At 37.0% G+C, this 14,223-nt stretch overlaps 1 protein-coding gene across 1 annotated transcript in view; it reads right to left on the bottom strand.

Moving 5' to 3' along the window:
- Nucleotides 1-14,223, bottom strand: part of GLIPR1L1 (GLIPR1 like 1) — a 34,727-nt gene continuing 20,504 nt past the window's right edge. The window contains exons 4-6 of the mRNA XM_068971403.1: nt 11,332-11,417; nt 177-203; nt 1-89 (exon numbers count right to left, since the gene is read on the bottom strand). Of these exons, the coding sequence (XP_068827504.1) occupies nt 1-89; nt 177-203; nt 11,332-11,417 (202 nt within the window). The remainder of the gene's footprint in view (nt 90-176; nt 204-11,331; nt 11,418-14,223) is intronic.

Below are 14,223 nucleotides of genomic sequence, written 5' to 3'. Positions count from 1 at the left end.
TTAAATTATTGTCAGAAGAACAGAAATTGCGTACAATGGATTACATGCTATCAGCTGATGTGTCCCTGATGGGTTCCAATTTGGATATCCTGTCAATCAAAACAACATTTAAGAGTGCAGTTTAGTTTCAAGGAAAGGAAGTAATTAAATAAATACTGAAAGATTTTGATACGTACTTTGAGATTTATCACGTTCTTTATTACCTAAAATAGAAAAAAAAATATACATTAAACTCATTCATTTGCTTTTCTGGCTTTTTGAATAAGATAGTCAACTTAGAAAATTATGCTTGGTTTTTTAATTTAAGAAAACTGAAGCTTCCTATGCAAATCCCATAGTACTTAAAAATCTGTATGATGCTTTCTGCCAAAGATGTCATGTCAACAAATATTTCAAGAGCATCTCACATATTGAAGGCAAAAGGCCTGAAACAGACAAAACTATATATAGTAGTGAACTTTATTTTTGACACTGCCATATCCATTTAAAGTCCCTGAAAAATACCATATTTCCTTCATAGTGAGGATTTGGGTATGAGGATTCTGCAGTTTATTATGAGTTTTTTTATTTCATTTTTTAAATTTCTTATTTTTTTAATATAAATTTATTTATTTTAATTGGAGGTTAATTACTTTACAATATTGTATTGGTTTTGTCATACATCAACATGAATCCACCACAGGTATACACGTGTTCCCCATCCTGAATCCCCCTCCCTCCTCCTTCCCCGTACCATCCCTCTGGGTCGTCTCAGTGCACCAGCCCCAAGCATCCAGTATTCATTTATTCACGTTTGTGTGTCTACTATGTATTAAGCATGATTCTAGGCTTTGGATACAATGGTTATTAGGAAAAAGTAAAGTTCTTTTCCTTATAGAAGCATCAGGGGAGAAAATCTATCATCAACTTTAAAATGGAATAAATGAATATAGGAGATTAAAATATACCATCAGAGAAAGTGATTAGTATGATAAAAAGGGTCAAGAGATAGAAAATAATGAGGAACTTAGTTATGGTCATAGCTAAAATTTATTGAGTCTACTTTATTTTGGGAAGATCCCCTGGAGGAGGGCATGACAACCTACTCTAGTGTTCTTGCCTGGAGAATCCTGTGGACAGAGCAGCCTGACTGGCCACAGTCCAGAGGGTCACAAAGAGTTGGATATGACTGAAGCAATTTAGCATGCATGTACTTTAGTTTGGTCCCAAATCACTCTGTATGGTTTATCATATTTAATCCTCTTAGTCACATCCTGGGTTAAGCCATCTGATTCCAAGGCCTATTCATTTAACCATTACACTGTATATCTGCCCCTCAAAAAGGAAGTAAAAAAGATAGATAGAAGTTGACTTTCTATAGAAATTGATCAATAAAAATCAAAAGTCATAGGACTTAATAAGTGGAATACAACAGATATAGTAGTGTTAAAAATAGAATGTCATTAAAACTTGGATAAAACAAAAATTTATGAATCCCCTCAAAACCTGAGTATCATAAAACATTTAAAGAAGCTAAGTTAGTAAACATCTGTAAACACACACACACCACAACAAAATAGTTTTACAGAAAATTTCTCCCAAACATTCAAAAAATAATGAGAATCTTACACAAACTGCAACCAAAGTATTAGTAGAAGTATTGTTCCCAACTTTCAACTTCTTTTATGAGGTTACTACAAACTTGAAGTCAAAATCAAATGAGGAGATATGGAGATGGGAAATTATAGGCCAGTCATAAGTCTGAAATTAAATCCAAAAACTATAAATAAAATGTTAACAAGAATTTAGCCTTCTATAAGGGAAACTTGGGAGTTCCCTGATAGCTCAGTTGGTAAAGAATCTGCTTGCAATACAGGAGACCCTGGTTCTATTCCTGGGTTGGGAAGATCTGCTGGAGAAGGGATAGGTTACCCACTCCCATGTTCTTGGGCTTCCCTTGTGGCTCAGCTGGTAAAGAATCTGCCTGCAATGAGGGAGACCTGGGTTCGATCCCGGGGTTGGGACAATCCCCTGGGGAAGAGAAAGGCTACCCACTCCAGTATTTTGGCCTAGAGAATTCCATGGACTGTATAGTCCATGGGATAACAAAGAGTCGGACATGACTGAGCAACTTTCACTTTCAAGGGAAACATCATGACTAAGTAGGATTTATCATGGGAATGAAAGGATAGTTTAAAATTGGATTCCAGACCTATCACTTAACTCCTAGAATCTCTATGAAAACCTAAATTTCACTGGTTAAGTTGTCTTTATTAACAGATACACAGCTTTTTGTCTGTTGATCACAGTTCAAAAAAAGGTTTAAAAATAACAAAAAGAATAAACAAACTGGAAACAGGTTACAAAATATGATAAAAGATAGATTATAAAAATTTTAAAAAAGCATATACCTACATCTTTAGATAACTTGAAAATATTAGTAAAATGGGTCAATTACAACATAACATTTATTCAAAGAGGAATTTGAAGCACATGTAATTTTTCTTTAAGTTACAAAAATTATGTCTAAAACAGTTTCCAAAAAGAAAAAAAATCATTTGACATAGTTTATAACATTAAGTTATTAAAGGAAAAACATTTGGGATCATTTCAAGAGATGCAGAGAAAAAAATCTGGTAAAATTTAGCATTTATTCAAGATAAAAGCTCACAGCAAAATGAGAAACAGAGAAAATGAGGACTAATTAAAAACAACCTAAAGTAAATGTGCCCCCCTGGAGTAGGAAATGGCAAGAGAGGAGCCTTTTGGGCTATAGTCCATGGGGTCACAAGGAATTGGACAAGACTGAGGGACTGACCCTTTCACCTTTTCATCAAAGCAAATATGCATAATTTAAAGATTGATTTTAAAGTGTGGAATAAGAGAATGATGCTACTGCTACAGCTTATGTGTGACATTGCACTGGAGAATTCACTGTTAACATTGTTACAGTATATACCTGATGTAACGATTAGAAGAACAAAGCTTGCATTTTTTACAGATAACATTATTGTCATGGAAAATCCAAGATGATCAACTTATTTGAAATAATAATGAGATTCAGTAAGATTCCAGGATAGTACAGTAATATTAAAAAATAATTTATATTTCTATGAATCAGCAAAAAATTAATTAGGAAATATAACTTAAAAATCAATCATGATGATGTGATCACTCACCTAGTGCCAGACATCGTGGAATGTGAAGTCAAGTGGCCTTTAATAACATCACTACAAACACAGCTACTGGAGATGATAGAATTGCAGTTGAGCTATTTCAAATCCTAAAAGATGATGCTGTGAAAGTGCTGCACTCAATATGTCAGTAAATTTGGAAAACTCAGCAGTGGCCACAGGACTGGAAAGGGTCAGTTTTCATTCCAGTCCCTAATAAAAGCAATGCCAAATGAATGGTCAAACTACCACAAAATTGCACCATCTCACACGCTAGTAAATAATGCTCAAAATTCTTCAAGCCAGGCTTCAACAGAATGTGAACCATGAATTTCCAGATGTTCAAGTTGGATTCAGAAAAGGCAGAGGAACCAGAGATCAAATTGTCAACATCTGCTGGATCATTGAAAAAGCAAGAGAGTTCTAGAAAAACATGTTTCTGCTTTATTGACTATGCCACAGCCTTTGACTGTGTGGATAACAACAAACTGTGGAAAATTCTTCAAGAGGTCGGCATATTAGACCACCAGACCTGCCTCTTGAGAAATCTGCATGCAGGTCAGGAAGCAACAGTTAGAACTGGACATGGAAAAACAGATTGGTTCCAAGTAGGAAAAGGAGTACGTCAAGGCTATATATTGTCACCCTGCTTATTTAACTTATATGCGGAATACATCATGAGAAATGCTGGGCTGGAGGAAGCACAAGCTGGAATCAAGATTGCCAGAATAAATATCGATAACCTCAGACATGCAGATTACATTACCCTTACAGCAGAAAGCAAAGAAGAACTAAAGTGCCTCTTCATGAAAATGAAAGAGGAGAGTTCAAAGTTGGCTTAAAGCTCAACATTCAGAAAACGAAGATCATGGCCTCTGGTGCCATCACTTCATGGCAAATGGAGAAACAGTGGAAACAGTGGCAGACTTTATTTTGGGGGGCTCCAAAATCACTGCTGATGGTGACTGCAGCCATGAAATTAAAAGACACTTACTCCTTGGAAGAAAAGTTATGACCCACCTAGATAGTATATACAAATGCAGAGACATTACTTTGCCGACTAAGGTCCATCTAGCCAAGGCTATGGTTTTTCCTGTGGTCATGTATGGATGTGAGAGTTGGACTGTGAAGAAAGCTGAGCGCCGAAGAATTGATGCTTTTGAACTGTGGTATAGGAGAAGACTCTTGAGAGTCCCTTGGACTGCAAGGAGATCCAACCAGTCCATTCTGAAGGAGATTAACTCTGGGATTTCTTTGGAAGGAATGATGCTAAAGCTGAAACTCCAGTACTTTGGCCACCTCATGTGGAGAGTTGACTCATTGGAAAAGACTGATGCTGGGAGGGATTGAGGGCAGGAGAAGAAGGGGACAACTGAGGATGAGATGGCTGGATGGCATCACGGACTCTATGGACGTGAGTTTGAGTGAACTCCGGGAGTTGGTGATGGACAGGGAGGCCTGGCGTGCTGTGATTCATGGGGTCGCAAAGAGTCAGACACGACTGAGCGACTGAACTGAACTGAACTGAACCTAGACAGTATATTAAAATGCAGAGACATTACTTTGCCAACAAAGGTCCGTCTAGTCAAGGCTATGGTTTTTCCAGTAGTCATGTATGGATGTTAGAGTTGGACTATAAAGAAAGCTGAGCACTGAAGAATTGATGCTTTTGAATTATGATGTTGGAGAAGATTCTTGAGAGTCCCTTGGACTGCAAGGAGATCCAACCAGTCAATATCAAAGGAAATCAATCCTGAATATTCATTGGAAGGACGGATGCTGGAGCTGAAACTCCAATACTTTGGCCATGTAATGTGAAGAACTGACTCATTTGAAACGACTCTGATGCTGGGAAGGACTGTAGGTGAGGGGAGAGGGGACAGCAGAGGATGAGATGGTTGGATGGCATCACTGACTCAACAGACATGAGTTTGAGTAAATTCCGGAAATTGATGATGGACAGGGAGGCCTGGCACGCTGCAGTCCATGGGGTCGCAAAGAGTCAGACATGACGGAGTGACTGAACTGAACTAAACTTAAAAATTCCATTTCTAGTATCAACACATATAGATCACCACGCAATCTAATTTGAGATGCAAGACCTTACGGAAAAAATGTCAAAGTGTAAAAGATATATAAATGAAAGTGAAATTTGCTCAGTCGTGTCTGACTTTTTGTGACCCCCATGGACTGTAGACCATCAGATTTCTCTGTCCATGGAATTCTCCAGGTAAGAATACTGGAGTGGCTTGCCATTCTCTTCTTCAAGCCATCTTCCTGACCCAGGGGTTGAACCCAGGTCTCCTGCATGGCAGGCAGAATTTTTTATGTGTGAGCCACTAGGGAAGCCTAAAAAAGATATATAAAAAGACCCAAATAAACAGTTTATATTATTTGAAAAGTTCAACACTGTAAAGTTACTTCTTCTTCAATTTATCTATAAACTCAAAATAACTCCATTCAGAATTTCAAGGTCTTCTGCAGAACTGATAAGCTTATCCTAACATTAATTTCCAAGAGCAAAGGGCCAGGAATAGGCAAATGACTTTTGAACAATTTGGAAATGGAATGAGTTGGGGGAATACCTCCTACCAGGTCTTAAAGCTTATTTGTTGTAGCCTTGGTAGCTTTTAAAGTGCTATCTTGGAGACCTACAGAATACAGCTGTCTAAATCTCCAGGATGAAATCATTTGTGATGGACAAAATCTCTCATCAGGCATAAAACATAAATAAAATAATCTTTTACTATTATTATTTTATTATTATTAGAAAAACAATGTGTAAGAGCATGAGACATTTGCCAAAGCAACAAAGACCAGAAGGTCCAGATTTCAGAAGAGAGGATCCATAAAGAGGAGGGTTGATGTTACGAAGGATGCTCTTTTCTTGAGGCCATTTGTTGATTCTGGGCCCAGGCCTAGGGCTTAAAAAGTGGGCTTTGTCCAAGAAGAAGTCACTTCTTGGTAAACAGAGAAACCAGCAGAGTGTTTATTGCCCTTAAAGAACTAGAGAGATAAAATTGGAGAATTGAGTAGTTCAAGATCCAGGTGGGAGGTAGAGGTGGAGGAAATAAGCCGAAGACATGCCCATTTTGTAACTTTGAAACTGTGAGAGGTAAGGGGCTAAACACCTAGGGTAAAGCCTTTGGAAATCATAGTAGCTATTTCAGTAATTTCTCTGTGTTAAAGCAATGAGAAAAACAGAAAAAAAAAAGCAGTAAGAATTGGAGTTCAAAAATCACTAGGTAAAGGCAGCAGTGAACACACCCGTCTCCCATTGGAAAGCCTTGGAAGTCTCTGTTCTTGGAACAGAGCAAACAGAGGTAGACCACGTCTTAGGTAAATTCTAAACCAGCTTTGACCAGGTTGTGTCTGGATTAAGATGACCCACCCTAACTCTATCTGTTCAGTAGAGGAAAAGACAGAACTCTCCTTTTTTTGTTTCACACCATATTATTAGGTATTTAACTTTTTAGGCACACCAAGTGTTTCCACAATCTACTGCTGTGGAACAAACTTCCAAAATTTAATGGCTTAAAATGGTTAACAATTTGCTACTATTTCTCACAGTTAACTTGGGTTGGCAGATTCTACTAGGGAATTTCTCTCCTATATTCAGTGTCATCAGGGTTCAAGGATGTGGCTGCATTTGGCTGTTGCTTGCATTTGGGGTTGAAACAGAAAGATGCCCTCTCCTCATTCAGGGCCTGACCTCTTCAGTGGGAAAGGATGGATTTTTAGATATGCTGGATAGCTTTCAAAAGAGCAAAAGCCAATGCTGCCAGTTTTCTTAAAGGTGTGGCCCAGAAATGGCACATCCAGTCCTTATTCAAGGAGAGGAGAAATAGTCTGGGTTTCTTGATGGGAGGAGTAGTGTGCATGGAGAGGAGGGAGGAATCATTTATGGTCATAATTAAGGATATCAAGAAACAGAACATGTTACCAAAATGGAGAGAAAAAACAATCTTGAAACTAGAAACAGACTCACAGGTAATCTGGATGCTGGGGTTTTTAAATAGGGAATTTGAGTGTGTAATAATGGAGCTCACTGTGTCAGAAGGGGACTGACCAAAGATATTGTACAAGAGAAAGGCAAGAGCCAGATCGCACTTGGGTTTGTTGGCCTCAATGCATAGAATCTGATTTTCCTTTTGTTGCAAAAAGAAGCAATTGAATTTTAAGAAAAGTGGTTTTATTTGATATTTTCTTTTGTTTTCTCTCCACCCACCCCACGGGGACTGAAACAACTTGGAACAGAGTAGGAAGAGAAGTGGGGAGGCTGCACTAGTTCAGGCAAGAAATGGCAGTGATCTGGATCCTGGTAAGGAAGAGAAAGTGAAAGAAAAAGACTATCAGTTTATCTTTGTATCCTGTAGACTAGAAAACTTAGCAGTTTACAAATATAAACCACTTTGAATGAAATCTCATTTTAGAGAGACCATGCTTCCAATTTATTTTTATTTTTTTTCTTTTTAAATTGGAGTATAGTTGCTTTCCTAGCTTCAGTCTTTTCCAATGGGTCAGCTCTTTGCATCAGGTGGCTAAAGTATTAGAGGGTCAGCTTCATCATCAGTTCTTCCAATGAATATTTAGGGTTGATTTACTTTAGAATTGAATGGTTTGCTCCTGCAGTCCAAGGGACTCTCAAGAATCTTCTCCATTGTTGTGCAGAAGCTTTTAATATTAATTAGGTCCCATTTGTTTATTTTTCCTTTTATTTCCAACATTCTGGGAGGTGGGTCATAGAGGATCCTGCTGTGGTTTATGTCGGAGAGTGTTTTGCCTATGTTTTCCTCTAAGAGTTTTATAGTTTCTGGTCTTACGTTTAGATCTTTAATCCATTTTGAGTTTATTTTTGTGTATGGTGTTAAAAAGTGTTCTAATTTCATTCTTTTACAAGTGGTTGACCAGTTTTCCCAGCACCACTTGTTAAAGAGATTGTCTTTTCTCCATTGTATATTCTTGCCTCCTTTGTCAAAGATAAAGTGTCCATAGGTGCGTGGATATATCTCTGGGCTTTCTATTTTGTTCCATTGATCTATATTTCTGTCTCTGTGCCAGTACCATACTGTCTTGATGACTGTGGCTTTGTAGTAGAGCCTGAAGTCAGGCAAGTTGATTCCTCCAGTTCCATTCTTCTTTCTCAAGATTGCTTTGGCTATTTGAGTTTTTTTTGTATTTCCATACAAATTGTGAAATTATTTGTTCTAGCTCTGTGAAAATTAAAAGCTTCTGCAAAACAAAGGAAAATATAAGCAAAGTGAAAAGACAGCCTTCAGAATGGGAGAAAATAATAACAAATGAAGCAACTGACAAAGAACTAATCTCAAAAATATACAAGCAACTCATGCAGCTCAATTCCAGAAAAATAAATGACCCAATCAAAAAATGGGCCAAAGAACTAAACAGACATTTCTCTAAAGAAGACATACAGATGGCTAACAAACACATGAAAAGATGCTCAACATCACTCTTTATCAGAGACATGCAAATCAAAACCACAATGAGGTACCATTTCACACCAGTCAGAATGGCAGCGATCCAAAAGTCTACAAGCAATAAATGCTGGAAAGGGTGTAGAGAAAAGGGAACCCTCTTACACTGTTGGTGGGGATGGAAACTAGTACAGCCACTATGGAGAACATTGTGGAGATTCCTTAAAAAACTGGAAAGAGAGCTGCCTTTTGACCCAGCAATCCCATCCCTGGGCATACACTCGAAGAAATCAGAATTGAAAGAGACACATGTACCCCAATGTTCATTGCAGCACTGTTTATAATAGCCAGGACAAGGAAGCAACCTAGGTGTCCATCAGCAGATGAATGGATAAGAAAGCTGTGGTACATATATACAGTGGAGTATTACTCAGCTGTTAAAAAGAATGCATTTGAATCAGTTCTAATGAGGTGGATGAAACTGGAACCTATTATACAGACTGAAGTAAGTCAGAAAGAAAAACACCAATTCAGTACACTAACACATATATATGGAATTTAGAAAGATGGTAACAATAACCCTGTATGTGAGATAGCAAAAGAGACACAGATGTATAGAACAGTCTTTTAGACTCCGTGGGAGAGGGAGAGGGTGGGACGATTTGGGGGAATGGCACTGAAACATGTATAATATCATATAAGAAATGAATTGCCAGTCCTGGTTTGATACAGGATGCTTGGGGCTGATGCACTGGGATGACCTAGAGGGATGGTAAGGGGAGAGAGATGAGAGGGGGGTTCAGGATGGGGAACATGTGTATACCCATAATGGATTCATGTTGATGTATGGCAGAACCAATACAATATTGTAAAGTGAAAAAAAAAAAATATATATATAAATATAAAAAATAAATAAAGATAGGAAAATATATATTTTAAAAAAGGCAATTCTGCCTTGAAGAAAAATATTAAAGAAAAAAAGAATCTTCTCCAGCACCACAATTCAAAAGCATCAGTTCTTCAGTGCTCAGCTTTGTACAGCTCTCACATCTGTACATGACTACTGGAAAAAAACATAGCTTTGACTAGATGGAGTTTCGTGGGCAAAGTGATGTCTCTGCTTTTAATATGCTGTCTAGTTTTGTCATTGCTTTCCTTCCAAGGAGCAAGCATCTTTAACTTCATGGCTGTAATCACTGTCCATAGCGATTTTGGAGGTAAAGAATCCACCTGCCCATGCAGGAGAAGGAGGCAGCAGAGGATGATGGTTAGATAGTATCAACAACTCAGTGGACATGAATCTGAGCAAACTCTGGGAGATAGTGGGGGACAGAGGAGCCTGGCGTGCTACAGTCCATGGGTTCGCGAAGAGTTGAACACGACGTAGGGGCAAACAGCAGCATAGTTGCTTTACGATGTTGTTTTAGTTTCTGCTATACAGCAGAGTGAGTCAGCTATATGTTTACATATGTCTTCTTCTTTTTGGATTTCCTTCGCATTCAGGTCGCCAAAGAGCATTGAGTGGAGTTCCCCGTGCTGTACAGTAGTTTCTCATTCGTTCTCTATTTTGCACACAGTGTTAATGGAGTGTATATGTCAGTCCCAGCCTCCCAATTCATCCCACCACCGCCCCTTTCCCCCTTGGTATCCATACACTTGTTCTCTACATCTGTGTCTCTATTCCTGCTTTGCAAATAAGATCATCTATGAAAATAAGAATAAACAAATGGCACCTAATTAAATAAAGGCTTTTGCATAGCAAAGGAAACTATACACAAGATGAGAAAACAACCCTCAGAATGAAAGAAAATATTTGCAAATGAAGCAACTGATAAGGTATTAATCTCTGAAATATACAAACAGCTCAATATCACAAACCCCAAACAATTTTTTTACTTGAAGTATGACATGATATGAGATCATACATAGCTCATAATTGAAAGATTGATGAGCTATTACAAAGTGATTACACCTAGATAACCACAGCATAGGTCCAGAAAGTCCTCTGGTATACTTTTCTAATGACTAACTCCTCTTTACTCTCCAAAGGTAACCACTATCCTGACTCTAAACGTAGATTCGTTTTGTACGTTTTTGAACTTTATATAAATGGAATAATTTAATATGCATTTTTGTGCCTGTCTTCTTTTGTGGCACAGCATCTTTTACAGTTTTTAAATTATCTCTTCTCTTCACCCCCTTCACTCAGTCCCCAAACAGGAATTTATGCTTATCCTTAAAAAGTAACTTTGTACTGGGAACTTGTCTGCTCTGAGAATCAAACATTTATACTTAAAATAAGTCTTTGTCCTGAGAACCAAAAGACTGATGAAGGAAGAAAAACATGTTGGCTGTAAATCACAATTAGTTTGGACACTGATTCAGGTATTACTTCTGAGTGAGGCACTATTTAATAATAACTAGTACAAGGAGGTAACAGGGAAGCAAACACAACTAAGAACAACATGCCAGTCGATAGCATTTTGGGTGTGGCAGCACACGCTCTGTTACACCTTACTCCTTCCAGGCTTTTAGCCTGAGAGAAAATACTCAGTGACAAAGGGAGCGATCATCTGGATGGAAATATGATCATTTATGACAAATGCTTTGTATCATCAAACAGCAGCAATCAAATTTCATCTTCTCTTATAACATTGAGGGTCCTAATTTAAAAATATAATGAATTTCTGGGAACTTTGTTTTCCAAGAAAATGCCCTGATTATTTTGTTTCCTGTTTTCTTACGGCAGAGTTTGTTTTCGCAAGTATCTCCTTCACACATAGAGCACGGTGTTCCAGTCCTGTAAGGGGGCGTATTTAGATAGTTTCCTCTGTAAAAAAGAGACACAGTGATTAGCTAAGTAGTTATTAATGTCTCTAATTTTGTGTATGCATTTATGCAAGTTGTTTTGGTCCCTAACCATGAATGTTGACAAAGAAAATAACGTCAGTCCCAATTTTGTACTTTTTTCTTTACAAAAGAAACTATAAACTATTAAAGAAACTATTAAAATGATTCTTTACAGGGTGTACCCAACCTTTCTAGCAGTTATATTCTTGAATATTCTCTAGGACACAAGTTAAAATGGGAATGCAATATAATTATGCATGTGACATCCACAGAGATTTTGCTACAAAGACTAATTATCTCTTGATTTTTCAATGGAATAAAGAAAGTTGAATCGCTCATGAAAACATATGTTTTATAGTTTAATTTAAAAGCACAGTATTATAGTACTTTGAGATGCACCAGAAAGATTTGGCAGTTATTTTGCCTAATTTCCAATAATATAAGCTGATACATGCTAACAAGGCTCTCTTTTTTTCTTTTCCCACTTCCATGTCTGTGTAAGACTTCAGAAAGTGTTATTTATCTAGAGTACACAAAGCAAAACATAAGAACATGAGTTGTATTCCTTTAAAGAATATGCCACAATTTATTTATTCATTCAGCTGTTGATGGACATCGGGTTGTTCCAGTTTTGGGGTATTACTAATAAAGTTACTATGAATATTTTGATCATTCAGACATGTCTTTATATGGACATATATTTTCTTGGATATATACCTAAGAATGGAATGAATAGATCATGTAGCAGGTGCATATTTAACTTTTAAAGAAACTGGGACAATGTTTTTTACAAAGCAGTTGTAGCACTTTATATTTCCAGCAGCAGTGTGTGAGAATAGCAAATGTTTAGCCATTCTGATTATTGTATAGTGGTATTCACTGTGGTTTTAATTTTGTATTTCCCTAATGATTAATGATTTTTGAGCCTTTTTTTCATGTGCTTATTTGCCATCTGTGAATCTTATTAATCTTTTGTCCATTTTTCTATTGAACTTTAGGGTTTTCTAGCTTTTAAATTTTTTTTAAAAAATTAATTTATTTTTTTAATTGGAGGCTAATTACTTTACAATATTGTAGTGGTTGTTGCCATACATTGACTTGCATCAGCCAAGGGTGTATGTGTTCCCCATCCTGAGCCCTCCTCCCCACCTCCCGCCCATCCCATCCTTCAGAGTCATCCCAGTGCACCAGCCCTGAGTACCCTGTCTCATGCATCGGACCTGGACTGGTGATCTATTTCACATATGATAGTATACAAGTTTCAATGCTATTCCCTCAAATCATCCCACCCTGGCCTTCTCCCAGAGTCCAAAAGTCTGTCTTTACATCTGTGTCTCTTTTGCTATCTTGTATATAGGGTCATCATTACCATCTTTCTAAATTCCATATATATGGGTTAATATACTGTATTGGTGTTTTTCTTTCTGACTTACTTCACTCTGTATAGTAGGTTCCAGTTTCATCCACCTCATTAGAACTGATTCAAATGCATTCTTTTTAATGGCTGAGTAATACTCCATTGTGTATATGTACCACAGCTTTCTTACTCACTCATCTGCCGATGGACATCTAGGTTGTTTCCATGTCCTGGCTATTGTAAACAGTGCTGCGATGAACATTGGGGTACATGTGTCTCTTTCAACTCTTGTTTCCTCAGTGTGTATGCCCAGCAGTAGGATTACTGGGTCGTACAGCAGTTCTATTTCCAGTTTTTTAAGGAATCTCCACACTGTTCTCCATAGTGGCTGTACCAGTTTGCATTCCCACAAACAATGTAAGAGGGTTCCCTTTTCTCCTCTCTAGCATTTACTGTTTGTAAACTTTTTAATAGCAGCCATTCTAACTGGTGTGAGATGGTTCTAGGTATTAAATCTTAAGAGTTCTTCCTACATACTTCGTATAAGGTCTTTGTTTCACAAAGACTTTCTTCCAGTCTGTGGCTTGTCTCTTCATCTTCTGACCAGTATGTTTGAATAGCGGTCATTTTTAATTTTAATGGCATTCAACTTACCAACTTCTTCTTTTATGGATCATGCTTTTGATGTGGTAGCTAAAAAATCTTTGGCCATCTGAAGGTCACAAAGGTTTTATTTATGTTTTCTTCAAAAAGTTTCACAGTTCTTTCCTTACAATTCGATCTATGATCCATTTTTAGTTAATTTTTGTAGATTGTATGTTTTGTAAATCTAAGTTTACTTTTTTTTTAATATGTAAGTGACAGAACACCAGTTATTGAAAAATCTTTCTTATGTTGCATTGCCTTGTACATTTTTGAAAAGTCAGTTGAACATATGTGGTCAACCATGTGTTGGGTTATTTCTGGGCTCTATATCCTATTCCACTGATCTATTTGTCTAACTTTACATCAATATAACTATATCATGATTTTAATAATTCATGAAAACAATAGTGTTACCTACCTACTTCAGATTTGTTCTAGTTGTTTTAACTATTCTAAGTCCTTTGTATTGCCTTATGAATTTTATGATCTGTTTGTCAGTTTCTACTACAAAAGCCTGTGGGATTTTTATTGGTCAATTCAGTGAAAAATTACATCTTTACAATCTTGAGTCTTTTAACCCATTAATTAGGTATAGTGCTCTAGTTATTGTCTTTGTTATTAATAATTTATCTCATGACTATTACATAAATTTTAGTATATTAGTTTTTCATGTCTTCTGCCAGATTTATCCCTAAATAATTCATATTTTTGATGCTATTATAAATGGTATTGTTATTTTAATTCAATATATGATTGTTCATTGCCAGTATGCACATGTAATTGT

The sequence above is a fragment of the Capricornis sumatraensis genome, chromosome 4 (assembly GCF_032405125.1).
Source record: "Capricornis sumatraensis isolate serow.1 chromosome 4, serow.2, whole genome shotgun sequence".
Lineage (NCBI taxonomy): Eukaryota > Metazoa > Chordata > Mammalia > Artiodactyla > Bovidae > Capricornis > Capricornis sumatraensis.
This window is presented reverse-complemented; position numbering and strand designations above follow the sequence as displayed.